Raw genomic sequence first — 16,398 nt, 5'->3', positions numbered from 1 at the left:
TATTTTATGGGATATGTTCCCACATTTACGGCACGGCGATTCACATTGATTCAGTGTGTGTTCTGTCGATAACCAGTTGCGGTATGTGTTGTTTTTCGGGCAGTGAGTGCTAAGGTGGCCCAAAGCGGTGCACTGAAAACATTGTTTTCTTAAGCCTGGATAAGTGACTATTACTCTTGCTGAACCTAAAAAAATCAAGTTGGGGACCTCTGTTTTCATCTCGATTGAAAAGCTCACTTCCCCTGATTTCCACTCTGGGATATCCGCTTCTTGTCCGATTGTTACGTTTCGGATAGTCCCCCACTTGGAGAAAATGGTTTTAATGATTTCCTACCCTTTCTCTAGATATTCTAGAGGAAACCTGTCAATTTTTACGGATTTTAAAATACTCCCGACTAGGAAGGGCAGGTATTTTTTCCCTTCACATTCTACACCTTTAAGGAGCGTTTCTCTTGTTTCTATGTTGTTCGTTACTATTTGGAATCTTCCCCCCCCCATAAGGGGTAAGCCCGTAAATGCTTTCTGCTTTCGCGACATTGAGAAGAGCTCTCACAAACGTCGCTTTGTCGATGTTTGGGTCAATTTCAATCCCGAGAGTACGAACTCTTGACTAGAATTTTGACATTTGTTAACCTTACCAACGAAATAGCAAATTTCAGTCCCCGAAAGGAAATACCCTAAAACGGACCTGCACTGATTGGAACGAGGCCACAAAAAATAAAAACCAACAAAAGAAAAACTAGAAGGGTTCTTACCAAACAATACTGGAATAGGAGCTCTCTCTCGGGATCTGGTAACTGGAATCCAAAAGAAGACTGGAACATGGAGCTTTCTCTCAGGGCCGCTGAAAACAGGTCTCTTCAGTGTGAGCCAGGCCCAAGTGGAGATACCACGCATAACGTTACTGGCTGGATGGGTGAAGCAAAAATGCTTTTCTTTTTCTCCTTTATCTCTGTAAGTGATACTGTGAATGAGGTATTATTGAGCTACCTGCTCGCCCTCTTGGGGCCTGAAGCTAGTGATGTTCGGTGTGTAGTAGAATAGATTTTGGTCTTCTGTATTTACAGTGTATTGCTTCACTGTAGTTGTTGGCTTTTTTGATCAGTGGATTTGAGTGCAGGGTTGCCTTGGAAAAGAATTTCTCAGCTAAGTCGTGGAGATGCGAGTGGATATAAGGGATGTTTACTTCTCGGTGGATCTGGGAGTTTCTTATGTACCATGGGTCATCTAGGATCATTCTTAGGCACTTGTTCTGGATTCTTTGTAGTTTTTGTATGTTGGTTTGTGAGGTATGACTCCATGCTGGAGAGGCATAGGTGATAACTGAGCGAATTACAGTTTTGTACAGAGTTAGCTTGTTTCTTACATCTAGTTTGCTTTTGCGGTTTATCAGGGGGTAGAGTTGTGCAACTCCTCTAGATGTCTTTACTATTGTTAGTTTGATGTGATTACTAAATAGCAGTTTGCTATCCAGTTTCACACCAAGATACGTTACTTCTGTTACCCATGGGATCTTGAGTCCATGGAGCTGGATGTCATCCTTGCTGGTGACTTTTCTTCTGGAGAATAGCACAGCAGAACTTTTCAGGGGGTTTACCTGGATCCTCCAATCTGTTAGCCAAGTTTCTAGTGTGTTGATGCTGCCTTGCAGCCTTCTAATTGCTAGCTGAGGGCTGCAAGATCTTGAAAGTATCGCGGTGTCATCCGCATATAATGCTGTAATGATATTTCTCGGGTTTGGGGGGATATCAGCTGCATAGATCGAGAACAGTAGAGGTGCTAAGAGGGAGCTCTGTGGCACGCCTGCACGGATCTTGCGTTTGGATGACACTGTTCCATTTATTTGGATTTGCATGTGTCTGTCACTTAGGTATGCTTTAATTAGTTTGACTAGTTTTATTGGGAAGTTAAATTGTATAAGTTTGTAGAGAAGTCCCTGATGCCATACCTTATCAAAAGCCTTCGCTATGTCGATGAAGACTGCAGCCGTCTGGAGATTCCAGTTAAAGCCTCCTGCTATGTATTCTACCAGATGGTGTATTTGTTGTGCTGTGGAGTGTTCTCTGCGGAATCCGAATTGCTCGTTTGGGATGATTCCGAGCTTGTCAGTGATTGCTTGTAGCCTTGTGAGTATAACCTTTTCAGTGACTTTTCCAAGACTTGATAAGAGGCTAATGGGTCTGTAGCTTTCTGGAAGTTGAGGATTCTTGCATGCCTTTTTTATAGGTATGATATCTGCTGTTTTCCAGGTTGTCGGGAAGTGCTGAAATCTGATGATCGCGTTTGTTATATTAACAATATGTATTATTGCTTTTCTTGGAAGCAACTTTAGTGTTCTGTTGGTGATGCCATCAGGGCCTGGAGCCTTTTTGTTGTTCAGTTGTGCTATGATTTTGGTTATTTCCCCTGGGGTAGTGGGGGAGATGGGTTCTGAGGTATCAGTGAGATTTAATGCTTTCCTGACATGGCGATGAACTTTATAGATGAAATTAATGTTAAGACTTTTGTACGAGGACATATCCTCAAGGAGATGTGTTTTGCATTATAGGAGATACTGAGATAGGAGTGTTAGTATCTTGCTCCACCTTTGCAACGAGTTGTCCTGGTGTTGTACCACCTTACCCCAGTCCTGAAGATACTTTCAGGCGCAAACTTTGTTTGCTCACACTTGGATAAAGGATTAAACTAATTTTATTAGACAAACTTAGGAGACAGCTTGGAGCTGTAACTTGGAATGAGGAGTTGAGTGGTAAGGAAATACACCCTGCATGGGAACTGACAAAGAAATACGTAACGGCATCAATGTGTGAATATATTCCGAAGGCCAAAAGGGTGAATAACATAAGAGTAAAATGGATGAATGTGGAGCTTAAGCATGAAATCTGGGAAAAGAAGGTACTTTGGAGAAAGTACAAGATGAATAATAGTAATAATCAGTTACATGAAGAGTATAAAGAACAAGCCAAAAGAGTGATCAGTTAGTAAGGAAAACAAAAGTAAAGTATGAGCAGAAATTACAAATCAGACAAAGAAAACGTCTAGAGAGTTTTTTAGATATGTGGCAAGTAGAAGGAAGAATGTTAATGGATGAAAGTGGTAGAATGGTAACTACTGCAGAAGACATTGTTGAAGTATTCAGTGATCAATTTATAAGAGTATTTCATCCTGATAAGGGTGGAATCATGAGGAACTTAAGTGTAGAGGACATAGGAGAGGATGGCTTAATTGTGAGTGAGCAGGAGGTATTTGAGGAAATAAATAAACTTGATGTCATTAAGGTGATAGAATTTGCTATGCCTGTTTATAAGTCTTGCAACAGCGCATGTTCCAAGGGAGTGGAAGGAGGGTAAAATTGTTTCTTCCCCTGTATAAAGGTGGTGATAAGGCTATAGTTTCCAATTTTAGGTCGGTCTGTATATCTGGAGTTGTGGGGAAAGTACTAGAGAGATTGGTGAGAGTTAGGATACAGAAAGGGGTTGATAACAGCAGTACTCTCTGTGGTTATCAGCATGGGTTTGTTAAGGCGAGATCATGTTTCACTAACTTAATTATGTACTATAACAAGGTGACAAATACCTTGGACAGGGAAGATGCATATATAGTGGTGTACTTGGATTTTGCAAAAGCTTTTGATAGACTGCCACATGACAAACTGCTAAATAAATTGAAACAGATGGGATTGAATAACAGACTTCTGAATTGGATCAGTGACTGGCTGTCAGGTATCAGAAAGTTGTATATGGGGGTTCAGTATCCTAAAAGAGAAAGGTCACTAGTGGTATACCACAGGGGTCAGTTTTGGAACCATTGTTGTTCAATTTATATATTAATGATATTGGGATGGGTTTAACTAGTGATGTACAGCTGTTTGCAGATGATGCTAAGTTGGGGAGAACAGTGCAGAATCAAGTAGATTTTATAGCCTTGGAGGAGGACTTGAATAGATTGCATGAATGGGCAGGTAAGTGTTGCAAAGTGTAAGGTTTTGAAATTTGGTAAGCAATGATGGGATGCAAAGTATACACTTGGTGAGGACACTTTAAAGGAAGTATAGGAGATGAGAGATCTAGGAGCAGTGGTGGACAAGGATTCGAAATTCAGGAACCACATTGCACAAGTTGTGAAGACTTCACATTGGATGATGGCAATGATGCAGAGGACCCTGACATGCAGAAATAGAGAGGTTATGATGTTGTTGTATGAGCCGTCCATATGGAATATTGCAAACAGATTTGGTTGCTGGGTTTTCGTGGTGATGAGAATATGCTGGAGTGAGTCCAGAGAAGATTTATGAAGGTGGTCAGTGGTCTTTGAAATGTGGAATACGAGGACAGATTTTGAAAATGTAAGTTGCAGAGCCTCGTGAATAGGAGGAAAGGGGGAGATATGATTGAGACATATTAGCTAGTCAGGGGTTGTTATCAGGTTGACATGGAAGAAATTTTTCATAGAATGGGAGAGGGGGTAGAACAAGAGACTATCAGTGGAAACTTGTAAGGAGGGTATGAGCAGAGGAGTGAGGAGCAAGTTCTTTGAATTGAGATTGGTTGGTAAGTGGAATGCAATGCTGTAAAATTGGTGGTTGCAACTTTGAGCACCTTTTGGAAATGTTTATGAAATGAAAATGCAATTTACCCTGTGTCTGATGTTTATCTTCTTTGTGATGTGCATACACAAAATATTTTCGACTTGTACCATTGCAATGGTGCATTTGGGGACATAGATTGCTAATCAAAACTTTATCTACTCTAACCCCTCCCCCTTACATATTTTTAGAAGTTTGCCATGTGTATTCTGAAACACCCTGTATATATAGGTTTCCTGTGAATAATAGTGGGGTGCTTAAGGGTCAAAGCTGTATAACTGAGAGGAGACCTCCACATAGCCTTTAAAGGAATGCGGAGAACCGACCAGGGCTTCTGACCTAATGTCCAATCCTCACCTTCTCGTGGTGCACCCTGTTAGGTATCTACTTTGATACTGAACGAACGAGGATGGGCTGGCAATTTGGGATTTAGCCGACCAAATTGTATTCTTATTGGTTAAACCAAAATAAAAAATGAAAAAATGATGGTACAACATGACAAAATATCATGCCGGCTGGGGCGTCGCTTTTTTAAACAAAGCCCCCGTTGTTTTCGCCAGGGAACCAGGGCGAACAGCGAAAAGTCAGCTACTGGAACAAATCTGAAAACAAACCCCAACTCAACATCACCAGAGTTAAAGATCGGTACTATCAACGTAAGAAGCCTGAATGGCAAAGAAATGGAGCTAGCTGAGGAATTAGATAAGTACCAGATCGACATAATAGGGGTGACTGAAACAAAAAAGACCAAAACTGGTGAGATCTTTCTGAGCAATAAATACAAAATGTTATATTCAGGCAATAACAATCAAGGAAAAGAAGGAGTAGCCATAGTATTAAACACAAAATACGAGGCTAATCTTCTTGAATGGCAGTCAGTCTCAAGTAGAGTAATGTGGGCAAATATGAGAATGGGGAACTGGACAATGAGATTTATTTGTGCCTATGGTCCCACAGAAGGTTCTACTAAGGTAGAAGTGGAGGAATTTTTTGAGGCTTTAGAAAAAGCAACTGACACAATGAAAAAGGAAAAGTTGGTCCTTGTTGGGGATCTAAATAGTAGAGTAGGAAATGATTGTGAGACATACAAAAATATTTTGGGAAAATTTGGAGAAAAGAGCAAAGCTAATAATAATGGCAAATATCTGTTGGATTTCTGCTCAGGACATGGACTGGTTATTACTAACACCATGTTCCGACATAAAAATGTGCACAAATTCACATGGAGAGAAGAGGCTAGGAATAAGAAAAGTCTCATTGACTATGTTATTGTTGATAGTGATGTTTTCTCCCTGGTGCAGGACACCAGAGTGTACAGAATATTTGAAATTGGAAGTGATCACTATTTAGTCTTGAGCAGGATAAAATTGAATTTCATATTGAAAAGAATAACATGTAAGAAAGTTTTAAAGCGAATAAAAGTTGAGCAGCTCTCAGATGTAAACTGTAGACTAAAATACAGAAATATTATTGAAAAGAAAATGAAAGAGTTTGAGAACAGGAATCAAACCTTGGAAATTCAGTGGCAAACTCTGAAGGAAACATTGATTGATTCTGCCAGAGAGGCATGTGGTGAGGTTGTGTGCAAAGATAAAAAAATCAGAACTCCCTGGTGGACACAGGAAGTTAAAGAGGCAGTGAAGGAAAAGAAGAAAGCATATCAAAAGTTCCTGGCAAATAAGTCAGCTTTTACTCTTACAGAATACAGAGGCAAATGTAAGAAAGCTAAACAGTGTGTAAAACTAGCTAAACAAAAGTCATGGGAGGACTTTGGCAAGAATATAGAAAATAAATATCAAGAAGGTGGCAAAATATTCTGGAGGTTGTTGAAGAAGCTTAGGAATGGAGGAAAGAGTGCTGTAAAAGGAATTAGAGATGATAAAGGTGAAATGAAAACAGGAGAAAAAGATATCCTTGAAGTATGGAGTAATTACTTTGAAGAACTGCTAAATGAAACAAGCAGTGATGACAGCACAGTGATAAAAAACACTGACCAGGCATGCAGTCAGGAATACATATCCATACTTGAAGTAGAAAAAGCCATCAAAGGCTTGAAATGTGGAAAAGCAGCAGGAGTAGATGATATTCGACCAGAAATGCTGAAGTATGGTGGTACAAGAGTCTTACAGTGGCTGCACTGCATAGTTCAGAAAGCCTGGACAGAGGGACGAATTCCCGATGATTGGAGTAGAGCTCTCATAGTACCCATATATAAAAAGGGAAATAAAACTGAATGTGAGAATTACAGAGGTATTTCCCTACTGAGTGTTCCTGGCAAGATATATGCAAGTATACTTGAGAAACGGTTGAGAAGAATTGTGGAAGAAAAGCTTGGTGAAGAACAAGCTGGATTCAGGCCAAATAGAGGCTGTCAGGATCAGATCTTCACTTTACGACAAATAGTCGAGAAAGCATGGGAATATAACAAAGATCTGTATTTAAGTTTTGTCGATTTGGAAAAGGCATATGACAAGGTGCCAAGAGAGAAGCTATTCAATACGCTGCAGTTATATGGTGTCAATGGGGCATTATATCAAGCAATACTTAGTCTTTATTTGAGTTGTGAGTCAGCAGTTAGAATTGAAGGAAGTACAGGAAGATGGTTTAATGTTAAAACTGGTGTGAGACAAGGATGTACATTATCCCCTCTGTTATTCATTATCTATATGGATGACATTATGAAGGAATGTGGTATTAAACCTGATATCAAAATTGGAGATGTTAATGTCAGCTCTTTGCTTTATGCGGATGATGTTATACTTCTAAATAAATCCGCTACAAGTCTGCAAGATTCTCTGACTAAATTGAATAGCTGTTGTAATAGATATGGTATGAAGGTCAGCAATAAAAAGACAAAGACAATGAAAATAGGCAGAATCATTGAAAATGTCAACTGTGTTGTGAATGGAGAACCTGTGGAACAAGTAAAACATTTCAGCTACTTAGGCACAGTTTTTACTGAAGATGGTAAACTAAATATAGAAATAGACAACAGAATCAGCAAAGCTGGTATCGTGGGAAGTCAATTGAATAAATTCATATGGAATAAGAAAGAAATTAGTCGGAACACTAAATTAGCTGTATACAAGAATGTGTTCAAACCAATTTTAACTTATGGATCTGAGAGCTGGGTCAGAAGTAAAACACTTGACCAAAGACTAGAGACCGCAGATATGAGAGTCCTGAGAAAGATTAGAGGCGTGAACAGATGGCATCAATGGCAATATCATATTAAAAATGAGGATATTAGGAAAGAACTTGACATTGTCAGCATCCAGGAATGCGTTAGCAGAGCTAATCTCAGATGGTATGGTCACTTAAATAGAATGGGAGAGGAAAGATTATCAAAACAAGTGTTCTCTGCCAGGTTGGCAGGAAAACGACCCAGAGGAAGACCAAGATATAGGTGGATTGATACGGTACAAAGTGCCTTAGACGATAGAAATATAAGATCTGATAATGTTGGAGTCTTGACAAGTAACAGACTGATTTGGAGGAAAATTGTAGATAGGAAGTTAGTAATGATGTAATTTTTTCATATAGTACTGTCATATCCTGTACACCCCTTGAGGGTACATGGCAGGAATTTGATGATGATGATGATGTGAATAATAGTAAAAAATAAGGACCATTGGGAAGTGACAAGTGGACGTTTAAGAAGGGCAACTTATTGGTTTATTTTTTCTCAAGTTAGCTGAATATAATGGTGTTGGCATTTCCATATGGGCCATAAAAGCTACTGAGCCTAATACAGAAGAGGATGGTGCGATTTGTAAGAACTAGAAATATATATGTGTGTTTAATCAGAATTAGTTGTTTATAAATAATTTTGTACTAGTAATAAGTTGATAAGAAGTTAGTGATTTTGCAATATGAGATTCTCTTTTGCTATATGTATGTACAGCAGCATTTATAACTAAAGAAAAAAATATAAATGTAACTTACTTTCATTTTTTGCAGCAGGAAAATGATTTAAAAAATGAAGCAATTTGCAAATTCTTAACTTTATTAAGAATGAACCTTCCTTGCATTATTAACAAATATATGCTCTACAGTAATAACGAATTTGGAAAAGGTAAACATGCTCTATTTTACCTGCTACCATTGTAACTTTCTTTGAAACATAATATCTGTTCTGATTTTACTTTATTCATTATTATTAATTATATATGAGAAGAATTTTATATTCAATGATGATCAACTATTTTTTTAATTCAATGCTATATGTATTTTTAAATCAGTAAGGTCTGCATGCTTCCATATTTTCTGATAGTGATCCAACTTTTTACTTTCCCTTTTACATTTTTAATTATTATTCTTAACTCAGAAGTAAAACTTTTAAACATGATAAGCTTTCAGTGTATTCTTAAACTGCATGGAAGTGTCGTGATAATGTAATTAATGCACGATGTCCAGATTTTATATGAGATTAATTTTATATGTTCATTTCAGCAGTCAGAACTCATACCATTTTTTTTTTTTTCTCAATAAATTCTTGATCCCTTTATAAAACTGTAATAAAAAATAATAACACTAATGAAGAAGGTTATCAGTGCTCTTTAGTTGTTTTATAGTTAAATTGTATTTCAAAAAGTAAAGTGTGCTTTATTCCCAGACAGATAGCAAGAGGTGAAGCATTGATAGTGAATGTATTCAGAATACTGAGTGTTCTAGATGGAATGAACTAGATAGAATTTCCCTACGTGGTTTCAAGGGAAGTATGTAACTGACTGCCATTCAGTGAAAGTCTTTCAAGGAGCAAGTTCAAAGAATAGGTGATAAGATAGTGCTATTGCATAATGGTGGTAAAATGGAGATATCAGACTATAGGACAGTTTGTATTTCTTTTTGAGACTGTTTCCTTGAGGATTACAAAGAACAGGCAGGGAGGGTGACCTGGTTGTTAAGGATAGTGAACATTGGGTATGAGCAGCACTTAGCTAATGAAGCCAAAAAGAATACTAGGGAGTTCTTTTGATATGTAGCCAGCAAAAAAAAGAGAATGAGTATGGAAAGATGACATTGATTGGAAAAAATGATATGAGAACAAATGCTGCAGAAGATATAGTTGAGATATTTAATGAGCAGTTCTTAAAAAATCTTTCATTCTTGTGAATGTAACATCATGGAGAGTTTGAGAGCAGGTGATGATGAGGAAGAAAGACTGACACTGTAAGTGAGCAAGAGGTATATGGGAATTGAGCAAACTCTATGTTAATAAGGCTGTGCGACTTGATAATATATCACCGCATATTTTGAAGGAATGTGCCAGGGAGTTGGCATCTGCCTTGACATATTTATTTAATATGGGTCTTGCACTGGGTCCAGTTCCAAAGGAGTTGATAGAAGTCAAGATTGTGACACTTCATAAGGGAGGTAACAGAATTCAAGCATCAAATTATACGCCTGTCTGTTTGTCAGTTCTGGTTTAAGTGTTGGAGAAGCTGATGAGAACCAGGATCCAGAATTGAGTTGACAACAATGGTATTATCTTTGATGGAGAGCATTTGCTAATGAGAGGTCACGTTTTAGTAATTACTTATTTATTACAATAAGATGATGGCTTCATTGCATAAACGACATGGATACACAGTAGTATACTTAGATTTTGCAAAAGTTTTTGATAGATTACCACACGATAAGTTGATAGTCAAACAACAGCAGATGTGGTTGGATATTAGACTAGTGCATTGGATTGGAGATTAGCTATCTGATAGGTATCAGCAAGTTGTGTATGGAGGAGCAATATCCATCCTCGAAGAGGAAAATCACTAGTGGTGTGCCTCAGGGTCTACTTTAAGGTAATTGCTGTTTAATCTGTATGTTAATGAGATTGGGAAAGATTTGAATGGGGATACAGTTGTTTGCAAATGATTATTGTAAAAATTATGATAAACTATGAGGAGTACAGCAGATGTTGTGGGTTTACAAGAATTTTTTTAAATTTTTTATTATCCCATGGTATTATTACACCAAATCATAGAGGTCAAATTCATGTATTTTATACAGCACCTTTTCTGGGTTGTTATAAAGTTCACATTTGGAAATATTCATATATTTTAGCAAATGCATTGGTGATGCTTCCTCGATGTTACAGATTTTGCAGATGGAGAAGACTTTTATGCCGTTGCTAAACTTGATTGGTTTTGTGTTGCCAGTCTTGAGGCAGGAGATCATGGTAGTGGCACAGCGATTAAACTTGGAGTTGATGGTAGCTTCTGGTTTTTCTGCTGAATACCAATGGTGAGTCATGTCGACATCTTTACTCAGGACCTCACAATGACAGAATTAGAAACAGCAATTAGTCAAATTGATTCCTGACAGATCACCCAGAATTGATCTTATCTTATCTTTGGACATATGATTAAAAACATGGGAAAAATAGTCAAAAACTGCCTTCTGATTACCTCTTGGAATGCAGGTAAACTGCCAAAAATAGGAAACATCAGTCATTATACCCTTACTAAAACCTTACAAAAACCCTAGAGACTGTAACAGCTACAGACCAATAGCTTTGACTAGCACTCTCTGTAAACTAAACGATAGAATAATACATACCACACTTATGAATTGGTTCTTAGAAAATAACAAGATCAACTTCTACCAAACTGCATACAGGTCTCAACACAGTACAGAAGATCAATTATTTTATCTTTGCCAATCAGTCAGAGATGGCTTTCATGAAAAAACACCAAAGAAAACAACAGCAATATTCTTGGATCTCACAGCTGCCTTTGATCGCAGCTGGAGACAAAAGTTAATAAAAATTGCATATGATAGTGGAATAAGGGGAATGCATTCATTTGGATTTCAGATTTCATGAAAGAAAGAAAAATGAAAGTAAAAGTTAATGGAATTTATTCCAACATGCATCGAACTTGGGCTGGAGTCCCACATGGTTCATTTTAAGCCCACTCCTATTTCTCATCTATATGAACAATATCCATCTTCACATAATAAATGAAACAAAAATAGCATGCTATACAGATGATATAGCAATCTGGCACACAAACAGTATTCCTCAACAATCTGAAAAAGTCCTGAATAATTTAATAAATGGCTTGGAAAGATGGGCAAAGGAACTTAAACTACAGATAAACCCAGAAAAAACAAAACTGAGCATCTTCTCCACTGATAGAAAAAATAGACACAATTACAACCCTCAAATCAAAATATATAATACCAAAATAGAAAAAACACAGTCTCCAAAATACTTAGACCTAACCCTAGGCACTGAACTGAGATTTACGACTCATATTACAAATCTGTCTAATAAAGCTCTTAATACCATCATCAAATTCCTGCCATGTACCCTCAAGGGGTGTACAGGATATGATAGTACTACATGAAAAAAATTACATCATTACTAACTTCCTATCTACAATTTTCCTCCAAATCAGTCTGTTACTTGTCAACACTCCAACATTATCAGATCTTATATTTCTATCGTCTAAGGCAGTGCTTCCCAAACTTCTGGATGTCAGGGCCCCTTTGCAAAAATTAAAATATTTCACGGCCCCCTTCGAAAAAAAATCGTAATAGAGAGATATATTATTATAATATTTATTGTATTTATATTCAATACAAAACATACACAGTGAATATTGCAAAAATCAAATGCATATATAACATTTTTTGCCTCTTACCGTTTGGTTCTGAAGATGATGCGGGCTGTTCTGGTAAAATATGAAATACCGTCCTTTTTTTTTTGAGTCCGTTTCTGCTTCTTCTGATTGTTCATGGGATTTTTTTTTAATTTTTTATCAGCCACTTATCCTTCTCAGAGTTAAATTTTTTAACATAGAATAGATCAAATAATATCACCACTTACCGATACTGGCACACAGCAGACTGATAACATGAAATTAGTGAAGATTACCTGAATAAGGGATCCCCGGACCAGGAACATTTTTCTCTTTTGTGACTTTTCTCCCTTTACGGTAATTAAGCCTAACGCGAAACAGACAGCAAAGGCAGGTTATTAAAACATGCATATGATTGGTGCGGTATTAACAAAAGATCATGCAGCTGAAAGATAAAAGCATAGCTGACAATTGAGTTGAAATGCTAACTCTCTTCAACCGAATTCCATATGTGAAACTGCCATAACATTCATTATATATATATTACTTAGTTTTAACACTTTTACGAATTTTAACACGTTTACAATTTTAACACGTTCGGTTGAATTTTATTCCTACCTTGTGAAATCGAACTCACACATATCTAATTAATAACAATAGTTTTTAGTTAAGATACTGTGTTTGTCCATGCAACATATGGTTTTGTTTCAGTCTATATAGCATAGTTTCTGTATGAGGGGACATGTGATTCATTAATTAGTGTTTTTATCCCAGTTGTCTCTAATTGCACTATTTGTTGAGAAATATATTACACAGACTGCTCATACCTTATTCACTGGCATAATAAAAGTACTTGTTTTTATTGCCTCTGCAGTATAGTGGCTTTTAGGGAGGGGGTGTTGTTTACCACTGCAAGCGAGTAACTATGTCCCCACATGAACTTGTTTAAGCTTTTTTTCATGTGTGAAGTATATGCGAAACTTTTATTGGTAACAGAAAACTAGCTCGGATGACAGTGATAATATAAAACGAGTTTTGATATGTATATAAAGCCAATATCAACAGTCCCTGATTGATGAAAGGGACAGGAAGATTTGGAGCTTCCCTGGAGAGCTTTCGAAGTAAATACAATTAACCACTGCTTTGAAATGAAACATATGAATAAGCAATATTTACTAATATTCATTAAGTGCCGAAATACACAGCACCAATGTGTGAATTTTTCCATTAAAATATAAAAAATAACAAAAAAAGAAATAATAAATAATAAAAGTTAAAATACGTTTCTTTTAAAATGAAAAAATCTACTTAGTCTTAAAACATTTTAAATTTGTTTTCATTATTTCACGGCCCCCTCAACAAAACCTACGGCCCCCAAGGGGGCTGCAGCCCACAGTTTCGGAAGCGCTGGTCTAAGGCACTTTGTACTGTATCAATCCACCTATATCTTGGTCTTCCTCTGGGTCGTTTTGCTGCCAACCCGGCAGAGAACACTTGTTTTGCTAATCTTTCTTTGCCCATTCTGTTTAAGTAACCATACCACCTGAGATTAACTCTGCTAATGCATTCCTGGATGTTGACCATGTCATGTTCTTTCCTAATATCCTCGTTTTTAATATGATATTGCCATTGATGCCATCTGTTCACGCCTATAATCTTTCTCAGGACTCTCATATCTGCGGTCTCTAGTCTTTGGTCATTTTAGTTCTCACCCAGTTCTCAGATCCATAAATTAAAACTGGTTTGAACACTGTCTTGTATCCAGCTAATTTAGTGTTCCGACTAATTTCTCTCTTATTCAATATGAATTTATTCAATTGACTTCCTACCATACCAGCTTTGCTGATTCTATTGTCTATTTTTATATTTAATTTACCATCTTCAGTAAAAATCGTGCCTAAGTAGCTGAAATGTTTCACTTGTTCCACAGGTTCTCCATGCACAACACAGTTGACACATTGTCTTTTTATTGCTGACCTTCATACCATATCTGTTACAACAGTTATTCAATTTAGTCAGAGAATCTTGTAGCGGATTTATTTGGAAGTATAACATCATCCGCATAAAGCAAAGAGCTGACATTAACATCTCCAATTTTGATATCATGTTTAATACCACTTTCCTTCATAATGCGATCCATATAGATAATGAATAACAGAGGGGATAATGTACATCACTGTCTCACACTAGATTTAACATTAAACCACCTTCCTGTACTTCCTTCAATTCTAACTGTTGACTTACAACTCAAATAAAGACTAAGTATTGCTTGATATAAAGCCCCATTGACAACATATAACTGTAGCGTATTGAATAGCTTCTCTCTTGGCACCTTGTCATATGCCTTTTCCAAATCGACAAAACTTAAATGCAGATCTTTGTTATATTCCCATGCTTTCTCGACTATTTGTCGTAAAGTGAAGATCTGATCATGACATCCTATATTTGGCCTGAATCCAGCTTGTTCTTCACTAAGCTTTTCTTCCAGAATTCTTCTCAACCGTTTCTCAAGTATACTTGCATAGATCTTGCCGGGAACACTCAGTAGGGAAATACCTCTGTAATTCTCACATTCAGTTTTATTTCCCTTTTTATATATGGGTACTATGAGAGCTCTACTGCAATCATCGGGAATTCGTCCCTCTGTCCAGGCTTTCTGAACTATGCAGTAGAGCCACTGTAACTCTTATACCACCATACTTCAGCATTTCTGGTCGAATATCATCTATTCCTGCTGCCTTTCCACATTTCAAGCCTTTGATGGCTTTTTTCTACTTCAAGATACCAGCCCATGTAAATATTGAAGGCAACTAGCCAAAGAAGCAAGATACTTACCTCAAAAATTACGCCCACTATCGCTAACTGATGCTAACTCTGTCGCCAAAATAAGATTGGTAAAACAAACTATCAAGAAGAAGAACGAAATCAGTGAAATTAATAAAAGTAGAGAAATATCTACAATCATCATCAGACTAAGGATGGAACATTTTAAAGGCATGAAAATTCAGCCTGACGGTAGTAGGAGCTATGAAACATGCAAAAACTGTCCAGGAGGTGAACTAACACCTGTCGATATTTATTCTTGTCCAGCAATTACTGCTGCTCTACAGAAAATTGACAATAACCTTAGAGAAAACATCTACTCCACCAAAGTTCAACAGATTGCCAAAGCACTTCTATAGATCCACGGTCATATCTAGAAGCTCTTCGATGGACTCGACATCAACAACAACAACAACAACCTGTGGTGAGTCATGTCCTGGAGAATCGTTATGTTTTCCTTTTGAGTGGTTTTAAAAAGATCGAAATGTGTGGTATCACTTTATGTTGCAGCCATTTTTGCTACTTCATCTGCAGTTTCATTTCCCTTTAATTCCACATGGGATGGAATCCATCGGAAAATTATTTTGAAAACCTTATGTAGTTTGTGTATGTTTTTTACTATGTCTCTAAGTATTTCTTGATGGCTGGTGTAGCAATTCTTAATAAGTTGAAGGGCTGCTAAGGAATCTGGGAAAAATATGTTATTATTATTATTATGTTACACCTCCAGGGAGTCCAAAGACTCATTGAGGGGAGAATGTGCCAACAGCATTAAACGATTGAACTCCTTCCAACTACTAACTGCACTCAAACTTGCCATTAATATCAGAGGCTCTACCAATCGACCAACCTTTGCTATAAATTCCTTGGGATTTGTTTATCCAAATGTTGCAGTAAATTTTAAAAGCGGTAAACCATGAGTAGACATATCGATACAAAATAAATAATGGGAAAAACTCACATAGAAAGATTATTTATTAGTATAATTTTCACCTGTGTGTCACAGGCATCTTCAGTACATTATGCTCAAAATTAAACACTAACTGACAATTCCAAAAAGCTCCACCTAAGTAGCTGGTGTAAGATAACTAAAAAAGGTCAATAACTTTCCTAAAAAAAAAAATAAAAATAAAAAAAATAAAATAAAAATTAATACAATAAAAAGTTAGGAAAGATTAGTTAATTTGTAAAGTACTATCTCCCATAAAGGGGATAGACGTAAGCCGTTGGATCTGTTTAAGTTAGGAGAATGAAGTAGAGTTTCACATGTTTCTTTATAAAGGCTTTCCATGAGAAACTGACTTTTGTGAAGAACTCTTGTCTTTCTCCAATGAACTCTGTGTCTAGTGAAGATGGCATGTTCAGAAAGTCCAGACTTTTCAGGTTTAAAGTATTCAATATAAGATT

General features: G+C 36.9%; 1 protein-coding gene across 1 annotated transcript in view; it reads left to right on the top strand.

The window, feature by feature from the left end:
• Positions 1-16,398, top strand: part of LOC150105173 (meiosis inhibitor protein 1-like) — a 335,005-nt gene that overhangs the window by 123,993 nt on the left and 194,614 nt on the right. The window contains exon 8 of the mRNA XM_090395130.1: positions 8,546-8,660. Within this exon, the coding sequence (XP_090251256.1) occupies positions 8,546-8,660 (115 nt within the window). The remainder of the gene's footprint in view (positions 1-8,545; positions 8,661-16,398) is intronic.

This window comes from Typopeltis vanoorti, chromosome 7, assembly GCF_054136105.1.
Source record: "Typopeltis vanoorti isolate ZY-2024b chromosome 7, IOZ_Tvanoo_1.0, whole genome shotgun sequence".
Classification (NCBI taxonomy): domain Eukaryota; kingdom Metazoa; phylum Arthropoda; class Arachnida; order Uropygi; family Thelyphonidae; genus Typopeltis; species Typopeltis vanoorti.
This window is presented reverse-complemented; position numbering and strand designations above follow the sequence as displayed.